Here is a 16,145-nt window from a genome sequence, read left to right as displayed (position 1 = left end):
ATTTGGTAAGATATGGACTAGTGAATCTGTACCTGAGGACTGGAGAGATGCAGTAATGGTGGTCCTGCATAAGGGAAAGTGCAACAGGAATGATTGTGGTAAGTATAGGGGAATATCATTGATTTCTGTTGTAGGAAAGGTTTTATGCAGGGTCCTTCTGGATCGTCTGCTGAAACACGCTGCAGATTATGTTCTTCCAGAAAGTCTATCTGGCTTTCCTGTGGGATGTGGCACTGCTGATATAATTGTTTCAGCTAGACAACTTCAGGAGAAGTGTGTGGAACAGGGTCTGGATTTGTATCAGGTTTTTTTCGATCTGACTAAAGCCTTTGATACCGTTAATAGAAAAGCATTGTGGAAAGTCCTCCAGAAACTTGGGTGTCCTGAAAAGTTCCTTGCTTTGGTTAAGTCTTTTCATGAAAACATAAAGGGTAGGGTTAATGTTAGAGGGAAAATGTCGGAGCCCATTTCAATACAAAATGGAGTAAAACAGGGGGATATTCGGGTACCGACCCTATTTGCCATATATTTCGCGATGGTTTTCTGTATTGCTTTCAGAAACTGCGGATATGGTGTTTACATCCATTATCGAACCTCTGGCAGCAAATTTAATATCAGGCGCTTTGCTGCAAAAACAAAGGTATTTACCTCTATCATAAGAAACCTTTTGTATGCAGATGATTGTGATCTAGTAGCACACACAGAGATCGATATGCAACAAATTTTGAATGCATTCTCTGACAGTCAATCTCAAGAAAACTGTTGTCATGTGCCAACCTGCCCCTGGTAAGCAGTATAGTGTACCAAATATCTATGTGTATGGTAAACGACTTGATGTAGTTGATCAGTTTGTCTACCTGGGAAGCACTGTTAATAGATGTAGCACTTTGGATGATGAAATTCCAATCAGAATTAGGAAAGCGAGTGATGCTTTCAGAAGGCTAAAAAGGCGCCTCTGGAGTCGGCAAGACATATGCAGAAAGACAAAGATAAAGGTGTACAAGATATGTGTGCTCCCTTCTCTTCTCTATGCCTGCGAGACGTGGGTCACATATCAATACCACCTTAAACAACTGGAACGTTTCTATCAGATGTGTCTCAGACGGAATATATGGCATTAAGTGGGGGGACCGCATCAGTGATCTTGAAATATTGGAAGGCTCTTGGTGCGAAAGTATAGAAGCTCTTGTGTTAAAGCAAAGGCTCAGATGGAGTGGTCATCTGGTCAGGATGAAGGATTCAAGGATGCCAAAACAACTCTTTTATGGAGAGTTAGCTAAAGGAGAACAACCCCCACATAAACCAAAAAAGAGGTATAAGGACTTGCTGAAGGCTTCCTTAAGAGATGCTTGCATCTCTCCTGACACATGGGAGGGCATAGCTATTGATCGTAGCAGGTGGAGAAGGATTGTGCACAAGGGGACTGCTACTTTTGAGAAATCTTGAGTTGCACATGAGAAAGTAAGGAGGATTGTCAGGAAGGGCTTCGCTGTTACACTTCCAGATGGGAAGGGTCTTCCTATGATGCTGACATGCAGTGTCTGTGCAAGACCCTGCCTCAGTAAAGCTGGACTCAAGAGTCATCTTCGTAGTCATAAAACGAGGCAGATGAGTGACAACCTGGCCACTGGTGGTGGTGTGACACACCATACTAATCATGTGGAAGAGAGTGTAATTCAGCAGGAGGACTTAAACGACATGCAAAGGTACATGAAGCCCAGTTACAACTACAGCCGGCTATTACCAGTAAAGGTATTAGCTGCCAATTCTGTACAAGACTAAAAAGTCACATTCGATCACAGCACCAATAACAGTTAAGCTTTGTGCAATGGCCATACTCGATAATGAGGGGGCAACCATCATATATATATATATATATATATATAGAAAGAGAGAGAGAGAGAGAGATACACACAGACACATACACATATGATATACCAGGGAGGAATACCTCAAGTATATTAAGCTCATGTTAACCTAGCATACCTGAGAAGTCATTATTGCTATTCTTCAGGAGTTCAAACTCACAAGAGACTGCTTTTGCATTTATATTTTATAGTCAATAAAAACAAATGCCAGTAAAGAATACAATAGATTAAATTGTCTACAACTCACCAACAATATTTATAGTCATATACAATATTAATGCAAAAAATTATTAATTTAAATTGTTTTTTTGTTTTTTTTTGGTAGCGTGGAACTCAAAAAGTATCCAAGATTGGTCAAGTGATTATAATCCTAATGATGCTATTTATTTTTATTTCCTTAATTGTTGCTGGAGCAAAGGCAATTAATTGGTTACAGTTTCTGTATTACCTATCCTATGTCAAGTTATTTGTCACTTTTATCAAATACATACCTCAGGTAAGTAAATATTTCCAACTTTATTGATTAACCATTTTTTATATTGATCTATGAGTACCTGGTTCAGTTGGGTACCTTTCATCTTCATATTGTGTTTCTTACATTGCACTCTCTTGTCTTTTTCACATAGCTCTTAATGGCTCAGTTTACTAACTGTAAATTGGTCACCACAAGGTCATATAGTTTAGTGTTGTAAACAGTGACTATACTAACACTTAATACTATTTCGTTGAGTCACTGAGGAAACTGAGCAAATCTTATCTGCAATAGACAAACATCTTATTCATGGTTGTGATTTATCTCTCAGTTGTTGTACAGCCCAAAAGTGATTTCTGAACAATAGTGTCATTGATCACATTTCAAAATAGTCTACCACAGATTTCTGTCAGTGAGAATGACAAGATATCTGTTACTCGGTCTACAGCAAACAGCTCTGGAAACCTTCTTCCGAAAGTAGTGGTTTTGCAACTTCCTCTCTATGTTTATATCTTTTGCTGAAAGATATTGGGAAAGGATATTTGTGCATGCACACGCATACACAATGCACATGTGCACACACAGAGCTTTTGCACAACTTTTATGTACCAAATACCATTCACAAGATATTAGCACACCTGATGCTGTGGTTGGAGAAACTTGTCCAAAGGGTCATGTAGTGAGATGAAACCCAGAACTATATGTTTGTGAAGCAAACTTCTTAACTACATGGTCATTGCTGTCACTGTTGTTACTATAGAGACCAGAATGATGTGGTAGCTCACTGGATTGCATTAGACTTCAGTATATATCAGATAAATAAGACTTGGGATTCAGTATCTGTTATACTGGAAGATAAAATAAAAAAGTGTATCTTTGGTATATAATATGTGTGTGTCGGAGAAGGATATGGTTAAGAAGTTAGCTTCCCAACCACGTTTCAGGTCCAGGACTATTGCCTAGCACCTTCAGCTAGTGTTTTCTATCACATATGTACACATATGTGTGTGAGGTGCGTGTATGTTTGTATCTCCTTGTCTCGACACCACATGATAGTTGTAAATGAGTGCTCCTGTCATACAAGCAGTGTTTTTCATTTCCAATATTTTGCAAAAATATGTATGGTCATGAGGAAATATTACTTTGCTTGGGAACAGGTGAGGTTTGGCAACAGGAAAGGCATCCAGCCTTAGAAAATCTGTTTCATAAATTCCATTTAACTCATGTAAGCATGGAAAAGTGAACATTAAAACTATGATGATATATATATATATATATACATACACACACAAACACATACATATTTTACACACACACAAACATATATATAGTCAGTTTGAGGCTATAGTGTCCTTTTTAGGGATTATAAAATCCAAAGATCAACTGATGTTATAAATGATATATTGGGAGAATCCTCTCAATATATAGGGATAGATAGTTTAATATACATTTATTACTATAAGAAAAGGGAGAAAACATATTGTGGATACTTATTTTATTTGTATCACAATATGAACATAGCAAATAGTTTAATACAAATAAAATTTAAATGAACATACATCATCATCATCATCATCATCAAGTATAAGAAGTACCTACACATGTTTCAATCAGGTCACGATATAAACAGTTCTTCGGAGGATTCAAACCATGTTAAGAGTTTTTGATGTAAAAAATAACAAATAGCATATATGTATATCTATGTGAATATGTATATACTAGCTGGTCTACCTGGTAATTCCTGGGGGTAAAGATATTCTGTTGAAACACTTTATGACTCTGATATAAGAAAGCAATTTCGTTATAACTGCCACAAAAGGTGTATTATCCGTTACAAAAACATACAAAAACTGTCAGCTGGAGGAAGGAGAGATTGTTGGAGGTTGGCAAGAGAGATTTTCAGATGTTGTCTAGAGAGGTTGTCAAGAAAGGTTTTCGGAGGTTGGCGAGAGAGGTTGCTGGAAGCTGGCGAGAGAGATTGTCGGAGGTTGTCGGAGGGAGAGGCATCTTTGTTCCAAAATTTCAGTGTTGCAGAGCTTCATGATACACAATGTTTTTGGTTTTGCTATTGGGTGCATAGAGGAGTAGATTTTTCCGGATTTCCAACTCTAGATTATCTGTGAGAAAAAGCAGTTTCTGCAAGATTAAGGCCTACCACTTCCAATGTCTGACCCTGTGCTTTGTTGATGCAATCAGAGGAATCTTTGGAATGAAAACATCTTCACCACTTGCTTTCCCAGTTAGTATTGTTGCCTCCAACACTATCTGCATCAATTTTTTTGAAAATAAGTCTCATGCCATTGCATAATTTTGGAGGATCGAGGTTTCTTAAAAGCACAACTGGGGCTCCAACCTTTAGATGCAATTCATGCAGCAGTAGATCCAAAGGTGCAAGACTATTGAGGAATTCAATAGGGTAATGAACAGCATCATTGGTGTGGAGCACAGTATCAATTGACTTGTATGTACGACAATCACCAGGCAGTTGTTCCAGAAGGTGATTGTTTATGCTATCTACTGCAACATTTTTAGGCTCCAAAATTGCACATTTTCTCAGCCAACAATGGTTTTTGAATTGCGTGTTCAGATTAGGGAAAACTCTCACCAATAGTTCATGTATATTTGACACCAAATTGCCAAAGGGTGAACTAATCTTCCCATCCTGCTCAACAATTACAGCACCATTTCCAATATCCCTGCACATAATCACCTAACTACACTCTCATGTTTGTTGTGAGTTTCAACTTTCTAACTTTGCCCCAAAGGTATGAAGATTTGATGCCCACATTTACCTCATCTGCTCTTGTTCTCTTTGCAATGACTGGGAGTTTTTGTTGAAAGTTGCCTGCAAGGAGTACTGTTAGGCTGCCCATTAGCCTTGAGTTGTACCTCAGATTTTGAAGTAATCTGTCAAGAACCTCAAAATCCCCCTTATGACACATTGTCACTTCATCCCAAATGATCAGTTTGCACTCGGTGTGAATTTTTGCTTTTGTAGTGCCACAACTGATATTGCAGGTTGCTATGTCTTTTTTTGCAAGGTCCAGAGGCAATTTGAAGCATGAATGAGCTGTGCGTCCACCATTTAACAAAGTTGCAGCTGTTCCACTTAATGCCACGGCAAGAGCTATCTGCTTATTTTGTTGCAGCTTCACCAAAACAAGATTGATGATAAATGTTTTGCCAGTTCCACCTGGAGAATCAAGAAAGAAGAGATTACCTGTCTCACTATGAATAGATGAACTAATGGATTCTAAGGCAGTTTTTTGATCCTTGTTCAATTTGTGTTCATTATCAGCCACAAACGTTGCCATTTCTTCGACATCATAATTGATCTCCCATACATATTCAATGTCAAGGGTTCCAGGTGACACATCTGGTTGAGGCAGACCAAAAGCAGCAACTCTACTGCCACCCATGGATTTCACTCAGTTGTTATTTATAACTATCAAAAAGCAGCCAGAAGGATAGACATATTGTTATCTCCATTCCAGCTCCTGGTGGCCTAGAAGAGGTTAGAAGGGTCAAACGGCAAAGATATTATTCTGCTTAGCGGAGGCATCTGGGAAATGTATAACTGCTGTCATTCATAGAAAAACTATCGTTTTACCATGAGGAAAGCACTGCTGAAGTGTTAAGTGAAATTTGGTAATTGAGGATGGAATCCACGCTATGCCTGCATGAAGCCACTACAAATACTTAGTGGAACAAAAAATTTATCTACTGTCACGGAGAAAGTCTAACTGTAAAAATGCACAATTATCGGAGCAATGGGCATTCAAAAAAGTATGTATGTATAGAAATGTATGAATGAAGAGATTCAAATTAAGGAAGTGCAATAATAATGTTTAGCAGTTCAAAACTGTGAGTAGTGAAATGCAGAATTAGGTCAACTGATTATTGGTTCAAAGTAATAGAACATAAAAAATAAAATGGGTTAGAAAGTGCAGTAATAACATTCACACTCACTGGTGGCCACTGTCAGTAATTGCCTTTAGCTTACGGAGTTCTTGTTTTTATAACTATCAAAAAGCAGCCAGAAGGATAGACATATTGTTGAGAACAAATGATTTCACTGATGGTCTGTTATCTCCATTCCAGCCCCTGGTGGCCTAGGAGAGGTTAGGAGGGTCAAGTGGCAAAGACATTATTCTGCTCAATGGAGGCATATGGGAAATGTATAACTGCTGTCATTCATAGAAAAACTATTGTTTTACCATGAGAAAAGCGCTGTTGAAGTGTTAAGTGAAATTTGGCAATTGAGTATCAAACCTATGCTATGCCTGCATGAAACCACTACAAATATGTTGTGGAAAATATTTTCTACCCTGTATATATATATATATATATATATATATATATAACATAAGATTGTGAGTCTTATACTTTTCAGGCATGGCCTGTTAACATAGACTCGCAATGGATGAGTCATTAGTGCAATAGTTTTCTTATCAAAATGGTTGATATGCATTTTTGGAACACTGACAAAACACTTTATTACTAGGTTCATTAAGCTAGTTATAAATGAGAGATATATACTTGACTGGAGGTTTAAGAGGTTTTTTTTAACTTAAAGTATTTGAACTCGTTCTCTGTTATTTTTAAAATTAATTGAAACAAAGGAAGTGTATTTCAACAGAAAAATTTTAACAAAAGGGTTAATTATCATTACTTTGTCATTTGAGTGATCATCATTGTCATCATGTTGTTGGTGTTGAGGTTGATGGTGGTTGTAGTGGTTGCAAGCCCTTTAAGGGACTATATACCTTTTCCCATAAACCTGTACTTGCCTTTGAGAAGCTGGACTGCTCCTGTGTAATCAGTTCTTAGTGAATGTATATCTAATTATGTAGATGTGTCATTAGCATCATCATCTTCATTATACTAATCATTATTGTCACTAACACCTTAATCAACTTCACTAACACTACTGTCACCATAACCACAACCACCATCAATACCATCATCATCATTATCCTCATTATCTGAATCATTGCCATCATCCTCAGAACAACAATTAATACCTTCAACCTGACATAAATTACAGCATTTCTCTACACATGTCCATTCCATCTCATCTATCAAAGAACATTTCTATATACAAATGAATGACTTTCTATAATTCTTTGACCTCTGACTCTAACTACCACATATGATAATGTTGTTGTTGTTGTTGTTCTTTAGTCTTCGGTCATCCTCAGTGGAGTAAATCTATGGTCAAAAGCACTCCACTGATGGCCATCCCATCTTTTAAGGGTATCTAAGACAACATCAACCAATATCTTCTTTGTTTAAAACAGTGGAGATTTGACTCAAAGGTGAGTTAGCTGCTATTTCCATCAGATCAATGGACTGCATATATGCTTCTTTGTTGGTTTGGGGTACGCATCAACTTTTACATAATACCCATACCAGAATGCAGGGTGTGGGCTCTCTTCTAAGTAGGGACCTAGTCTATGAGAAGTGCTGGATGTGAGAGTCTCACCTTGCCAATCAAGCAAACATTTTGTCATAGGTTTCCTAGATAAGGAATGACCAAAGATGCTCGACAGCAACAACAACATCAACTGATAAGTTTATTTTTTACGTTAATGAATGTCTTTTACTTTTAGTGTCATATGAATTGTGTAAGACGGAGTACAGAAGGATGGAGCATATGGGGTGTCTTGATGGATTTTACTGGTGGTACTTTTAGTATTTTACAAATGTTTCTACTTTCATATAACAACGGTGAGTATAGTTTGGTACTTTTGCTGTTAGACATTTCTATTTCACAATGCTACATATCAACCCATGCTAGCATGGAAAGCAGACATTAAATGATGATGATGAATGGTACCAACTTTATCCCTATATGGACTGATGCCAAGTTCCCGCCAAAATTAGAATTTGTAAAAATCACCAAAATAGAAGGTCTCCTGCACTAACAAGCTCTTCTTATTTATGCAGTGGCTAGATCTCCCTTAACAAAGGGTCTAGTAGTTCCATGAACGACTCCTTATTCTCTTAAAAATGAGGACAACTTATGAATTAACTGTTAAGATTTCAATGTCAATGATATTAATCTTGATAAGAACAAATCTGAGGCAGAAAAAGATCAATGTGCTCACTGACAGAATTTGAACTTTGTATCTATGAGCTGTCAGGTAAGCCTCATTATTAATTACAAAGCAGAGTTGCTATCATTAAATCTTCTTAAATTAGGTACTACAGGCTGATAATCCTTCATCTGAAATCCAGAATCCTCCAAAATCTATTAGATGTTGGAGAAAGCACCAAAATGGGAAGCAGTAGGAAGGTTCTTATGTGATGTACAGTTGTTGGTGGGGGAGGAACATCTGTTGGGTCATCAGCTACAGGGAATGACCCTGTGTTCAGCTTGGTAGCTTAGTTTGACACCAGTTTATTGTTAGCAACTGCCAGAGCAATACCTTCATGTGTGCATTACTTAACACATACCTTGTGTTCTTTGGGTTAAAAATAGTAAAAACCTGCAGTTATCTCTAAGGATGACAGTGGAGAGAAAAAATTCACAGTGTAGAAAAACTTTGACAGCATTGTGTGCGTGTGTGTGTGTGTTTGTATATACTTTTAATGACATCGTGATAGTTGTAAAATGAGAATCACTGGCATACAGAAAGTGTTGTCTGTTTCCATTGTTTTTGTGGAAACATGTCCAGCCATGAGAAAATATTACCTTGCTTGGAAATAAATGAGGTTGTCAACAAGAAGGGCATCCAGCCTCAGAAAATTTCCATCAACAAGTTCCATCAGACCCGTGTAAGCATGAAAAAGGGGAAATTGAATTATGATGATGTGTGTGTGTATGTGTAGATATATATATATATGGTGGTGCTATTAAGTTAGACATGGCCTGGGCCAATAATGGCCGAAACCTATCAAAGTATATATGAGGGTGTGTCAAAAATTATACACACTCTTGTTTCTGTAATTTATTAAAACAAAAGCAAGGGTTGAACACTTACATCATTTTTTGGCATAGTCTTCTTGCTTTTCAATGCACTTATTCCATCAAAGAAGGTTTTTGCTGACCATGCAACCATTTACACACCACTTCTTTCATTTCTTTGTCCCTAGCAAATCAGTGACCTCATAAAGGATGTGTGAGTTGTCCAAAGAGGTGATAACTGGAAGAGACAAGATCTGGACTGTATGCAGGGTGTTCCAACAACTTGAAACTCAATTTTTCAATGATTTCAACTGTGTAGTTGTGCATTGTTGAGCTACAATAACACTTTAACAGACCTCAGCATTTAATGTAAATTGCTGGGTTTCAGATTGTTGGCCAGCATTTCACTGTATCGTACACTGGTGACTGTAGACCCTTTGCCTGGCAATGTTCGAGTATAGGTCCTTTTGTGTCCCAAGAAACATCACTTTTTCTGTAGAAGGTTGAACCTTGAATTTCTTTTTCACTAGCGATTCTGAGTGGTTCTGCTCCATACTCTGCCTTTTGGATTCTGGCTCAAAGTGATGGACCCAGGTCTTGTTGCCTGTGACTATTCTCTCCAAAAATGCTTTGCCTTCATTGTTGTAGCAGTCAAGTAAGCATTGGTGGAACTCCACATAATTGCGCTTATATGCTCTCTTGGCTCTGTTGGCACCGATCTTGCCCAGAATCTATGGTAGCAAAACTTGGTGTGGATGATTTCATATGCAGAGCCATGATTAATTTTCAGAGAATATGCCACCTTGTCGACAATCACCTGTCAGTTCACCAGAACCATCTCTTAAGCTTGTTGAATCTTCACACCAGTGCTGGTGATTGATGGTCATCCTGCACCCTCTTGCTGCTTCATATTTGTCCAACTATTTTTAAATTCCCTGATCCATTCATACACACTTCTATGCAGTAGAGCACTGCCCCCATATTGTACTGAAAGCCTGTGATAAATTTCATCTCCTGACACACCTTCAGACCAGAGAAATCAGATCACTGGTCTCTGTTCTCTTTTGGTGCACACTGCCAGTGGAGCAGCTGTGTTCACTCTGTAACACAAGAAAGAAAACTGGAGCAGTCTAGGTCAAATTTCAGTTGCATAACTACTGTGCTGAAGACAGTGCAGCTAAACTAAAGAAAATTTTGGTAAAAATCCAGATAATTTTTAACTTCGTCTCATATATATATATATATATATATATATATATATATCATCGTCATCATCAATTAATGTCCATTTTCCAAGCAAGCATAAGCTGAACTGTTTGACAGGGAACCAGCAAGTTGCAAGGCTGCATCAAGCTCTTGTGTCATCTTTGGCATAGTTTCTATGGCTGGATACTCTTCCTAATGCAAGCCACATTACAGAATGAACTGGAAGCTATTCTTGCACCACCAGCACTGCTGTCAACTAGGAGAGCTAGTTCCTTTATTGCGAGTTGGTCCAATGTACAGGCATGAGTGTGTGGTTAAAAAGTAAACCATGTACTTTATATATTATGTGTGTGTGTGTGTGTGTACTTTATTTATATATATATATAAACACATTGCATATATGTATACCTTATATGCGTGTGTATGTGTGTGTGTGTGTGTGTGTGAAGGCACATGGCTTATGTTTAAGGTGTTGCACTCACAATTGCAAGATTGTGGGTTTGATTCCCAGACCAGACATTGCATTGTGTTCTTGAGCAAAGCACTTCATTTCATGTTGCTCTGCGATCATTTTGATATCTGACGTAGCACCCAGTTGCACCTGTATAGGTAATGTCAATTTGATGGAGGGAGTGAGTTTGTGTCTACACAAACATTTGATCACTATAAACAAATTGTCTGTGTGGTCATTCAGTAAGAAATTGTTGAACCCTCATATATTGTCTAATGACAGGAGAGTCCATTATTATTATTATTATTATTTTGGTGCTATTAAGTTGGACATGGCCTGGGCCAATAATGGCCGAAACCTATCAAAGTATATATATATATATTATATATATATATATATATCATCATCATCATCGTTTAACATCTGTTTTCCATGCTAGCCTGGGTTGGACGGTTTGACTGGGGTCTGGGAAGCCAAGAGGCTGCACCAGGCTCCAGTCTGATCTGGCAGTGTTTCTACAGCTGGATACCCTTCCTAACGCCAACCATTCCGTGAGTGTAGTGGGTGCTTTTTACATGCCACTGGCACGGAAGCCAGTCAAGGAGGCACTGGCATCGGCTACATTCGGATGGTGCTTTTTACGTGCCACCGGCACAGGTATCACGACTACAATTTCCATTTGATTTTTTGGTGTTGATGTACTTGACTCAATAGGTCTCCTCAAGCACAGCAGGTCACCCTACAATATCAAGGTAAACACAGCAGGCCGTCCTGCGATTCAAGGTACTTTGGATGGGCTGGGGCTTCTATGTGAAGCTAGTGCAGGAAACTGCCAAGAACTCACGTTATTTGTCAGGTCTTCACAGTCACAGCATATCTCCAGAGGTCTCGGTCTTTTGTCATTGCCTCTGTGAGGCTAAATGTTCGGAGGTCATGCTTCACCACCTCATCCAAAGTCTTCCTGGGTCTACCTCTACCCCAGATACCTTCAACTGTTTGGGAGTGGCACTTCTTCACACATCTCTCCTCATCCATCCGCAGTACATGACCATACCAGCGCAGACGTCTCTCTTGCATGCCACATCCTATGCTTCTTATATCCAGCATTTCTCTCAGGGTGCTTACACTCTGTCATGTGTGCACACTGACATTAAACATCCAGCAGATCATGCTAGCTTCATTTCTTTCAAGCCTATGCATGTCCTCTGCAGTCACAGCCCATGTTTCACTACCGTGAAGCATGGTAGTTCGCACACATGCATCATACAGTCTACCTTTCACTCTGAGCGAGAGACCCTTTGTCGCCAGTAGGAGCTTTCTAAACTTTGCTCAGGCTATTCGTATTCTAGTGGTGACACTCTCTGAGCATCCACCTCCACTACTAACTTGGTCAACAAGGTAGCGGAAACTATCAACTACTTCTAGTTTCTTCCCCTGAAGTGTGATGGAATCTGTTTTCTGAGTATCTGTGGTGTCTATTGCTCCCTGTGCATCTACTGCACAAGAAAGCTATCTTCTTGGTTAGTTTTCCTTTGATGTTGTTGCACCTTTTATGTGTCCATAGCTTGCACTGGGTGCATCTTATGGACTTTCTACCTACACCTTTACTACAGATTGAGCAGGGCCATCTACTAGAGGGGGTGTGTGGTGTGTTCGCCTTCCTACTTACTAGAACTTTGGTCTTTTCTATATTGACTCTAAGGCCTTTTGATTCTAAACCTAGCTTCCACACCCGAAATTTCTTTTCTAGTTCCGGTAGTGATTCTGCTATGAGGGCCAGGTCATTACCATAGAGGAGCTCCCAGGGGCAGCCCATCTTGAATTCCTCTGTTATTGCCTGGAGGACTCGTTGATGTTGACCAGTTAGCTGCTCGGCTTAAGCGAGGCAGGGTCGTTTATTTATGATACACCCAGGCTTGCTGATGAATACAGAGGTATGAAATCACAGTGATACAAGTCTATATTTTTAAATGTCTTACTTTGAAAAATTGCATTCGGTGGGATTAGTAAAATTTTTGGTAGAAATGACTAATTGTCCCTCTTAGCGTGTGGCATGTATGTATAATGCCCTCTGGCATGTATGTATAATGCCCTCTATATATAAATATATATATATATATATATATATATATATGCACTCATATGAGATAATTTTGATGAGAATTTAAGTTTAAATTTGGGGAAACAACTTAACCTAGTGTTTCATATAGTGACCAATTAACCCCTTCCACTAACCTATATTTTTTTGAGAACCCCTGAAAACAACCCAATAACCTGAAACTGACACATCTGATTAGAAAGTTCTATATGCATGAATAAATTCTGAACAATAACACAACTCCAAATTTAATTAACACCTCTCCATCACAACCTATCCTACAACCTTAATTACCATTTGATAGAGCTCCACCTCTGACAAAATTTTTTAACTTAACAGAGACTATATATGAGGTGGTATCAAAAAGTTCCTGGACTAGTTATGTTTAATATAAAATAACTTATTTACCTAATGTAAAAACATCATCTCCTTTGAAATTGTAACCTTGTGCAGTAATACACTGGTCCCAACTTTCCTACCACTTTTCGAATATAATCTGGAAGTCATTTTCCGTAAGCAAGTCCAGGACCTTCTGCGATCAACTCTGGATCTCCACAATGGTGTTAAAACAGTGACCTTTGAGCTGCATTTTCATCTTGAGGAAGGAATGGAAATCTGCAGGTGCTAAATCTGGCAGATAGGGCAAGTGTGGAAGTGATACCATGTTGTTTTTGGTGAGTGAGGAGAGCTCAGTGATAGGGTGCATTATCATCATGAAGAATCCAATTCTTCATGCCCCACAGATCCAGTCATTTTCGCCTAATGTCTTCCCTCAAATGCTTCAAGATTTTTGCAGTAGGGCTCTCAATTGATGGTCTGGCCCTGGGGGATAAATTATCAATGCACAATATCATGGATGTTGTAAAAAATGATGATCATGCTCTTGATTGAGCTGCAGCTCTGTTGTGCCTTCTTCATGGAGATGAAGGCCTTTTCCATTTTGATGACTGACGCTTCATCTCAGGGTCATACCTGAAGACCCAACTCTTGTCATTGGTGATGACCCTCAACATGAAGGCTGGGTCATCAATGGCATGCTGATGGAGATCTTGACAGACTCCATGATATTCTTTCTGTTCAGTGGTCAGCAGGCTGGGAACAAACTTGGCAGAGACACACCACATGTTCAATTCAAACATCAAGATTGCCTGCACTGACCCATACAACAGACCAACAACACCAACAATGCTGTTAATTGTCCTCTAATGATCTTCATGCACAAACTGATGAATTTTCTCTACATTTCCAGGAGTGATGCTAGTGGCAGGTCTTCGAGATTTCTCTTCACTATCCAGGGACGTTCTTCCATTCATGAAGTGCCTATGCCACTCTAAACATTGCATATAACCCACTGTCTCATCACTGTAAGCTTGCCAAAGCATGCTCAACGTTTCTGTAACTGACTTCTCAAGTTTAACACCAAATTTCACATTAACTCTTTGTTCCAACTTCTTGTTCATGACAAAATTGCAGACTACAGCATACATGTGATTACAAAAAGCAAATTTTACAACTTGCAAAGTAAATACAGCGATGTTACTCAACACAGTGCCTCATGAAGGTCACTGCTAGCTCTCACTGTGCATGCAACTGTGTGCTACCATCAGTTAATATGCAACAGAACATTTTGATATCACCTCATAAAGCTAAGATGAATTCAAACAATCCAGTGATGGCTTAGCTGACCAAAAACTTTAGTGTCACTGTTAACATTATTCTTGTTAAAGAATAGTGTGTGTGTGTGTGTATTTGTGTCCATCAAACATAGAATTATTGTATATGAATGTCCTTCATTTCCAATATTCTGCAAAATCATGTCTGCCCATGGGGACATATTACTATGCTTGGAAACTGGTGAAGGTTGGTGACATGAAGGGTATCCAGCCATAAAGAATCTGCCTCAATAAACTTGTCCAACCTATGCAAGCATAGAACAGTGGATGTTAAAACAATGATGATATATATATATATATGTATGTGTGTGTGTTGTACATACATGCATGCATATATGGTACTGATAATAATGTTGATGTGTGAAAACTAATATAATCTTTTTCTTTCTCTTCCCACAGATGATTGGAAATCTATATTTGGTGATCCAACTAAATTTGGTCTTGGTGTTTTTTCCATTGCTTTCGACATAATATTTTGTCTACAACATTATTTCTTTCAGAAAAACAACAAATATAAACCATTAATACAGACATAAATTGTCGCAGAAAAGAAGTAACAATGTGCCTTATACCACAGAGACAACACTACACCGTTATACTACATTAAGCTATATATTCAGCATATATTGACATTATATAATAGACATGCATTATATAATGCACACACATGTGTGTGTGTATATGTGAACATACACACACACACACATGCTAGCACATATTCACGCATGCATGCATACACAAACACACATACATATACATATGCACACGCACATACACATGCATGTGTATATATATATATATATATATATATATATATATATATATATATATACACATATGCACACACATACACACACATACATGCATACATACATACATATATATATATGTATTATTTAGAAATGATGGCACAGAGAGCGCAGTTAAATTACTGTTGGTAGTGTCCAATGTTTCAGACAGAGTCTTTGTTCAAAGTTTAAGATGTCAGGTGGGAGAAGGAGTAGGAAAAAGAGATTAAAAGAGCAAGAAAAGTTGGTAAGGGTGAGGAGGAGGTAAAATTTAAGGTGAAGGGGAACTGCAGGACAAGAATAAGATTGCTGAAGTAAGAGGTGGGAGTAATGTATTTTTTTTCAAATTTTAATCAATATGTGTGTGTATGTATACACACACACAGAAGCACTCATGTCAGTGGCACATTAAAGGCATCCAGTGTACACTGTAAAGCAGTTGACATTAAGAAGGCCATGAAGCCATAAAAACCAGGCCAAATCAGACTGGAACCTAGTAGAATCACTTGAATAAGTATCAAAATAAATACTGGTGTTGTTTTACATATAATATATATATATATTATATATTATATATATATATATATATTACATACATATATATCTATATATATATATATATATATATATATATATTATATATTATATATATATATATATATATAATTTACATATAATA

At 38.0% G+C, this 16,145-nt stretch overlaps 1 protein-coding gene across 2 annotated transcripts in view; it reads left to right on the top strand.

Annotated features, from left to right (window-relative positions):
* The window catches only part of LOC115214247 (cystinosin homolog), a 97,063-nt gene extending 81,623 nt beyond the window's left edge, over positions 1 to 15,440 (top strand). For both annotated transcript variants that reach the window (XM_029783380.2, XM_036504893.1), the window contains 3 exons: positions 2,194 to 2,364; positions 7,953 to 8,070; positions 15,078 to 15,440. In XM_029783380.2, coding sequence (XP_029639240.1) covers positions 2,194 to 2,364; positions 7,953 to 8,070; positions 15,078 to 15,214 — 426 coding nt within the window. In that variant the 3' untranslated portion in view covers positions 15,215 to 15,440. The remainder of the gene's footprint in view (positions 1 to 2,193; positions 2,365 to 7,952; positions 8,071 to 15,077) is intronic.
* Positions 15,441 to 16,145: the final 705 nt, after the last annotated feature.

This window comes from Octopus sinensis, linkage group LG7, assembly GCF_006345805.1.
Source record: "Octopus sinensis linkage group LG7, ASM634580v1, whole genome shotgun sequence".
NCBI lineage: Eukaryota > Metazoa > Mollusca > Cephalopoda > Octopoda > Octopodidae > Octopus > Octopus sinensis.
This window is presented reverse-complemented; position numbering and strand designations above follow the sequence as displayed.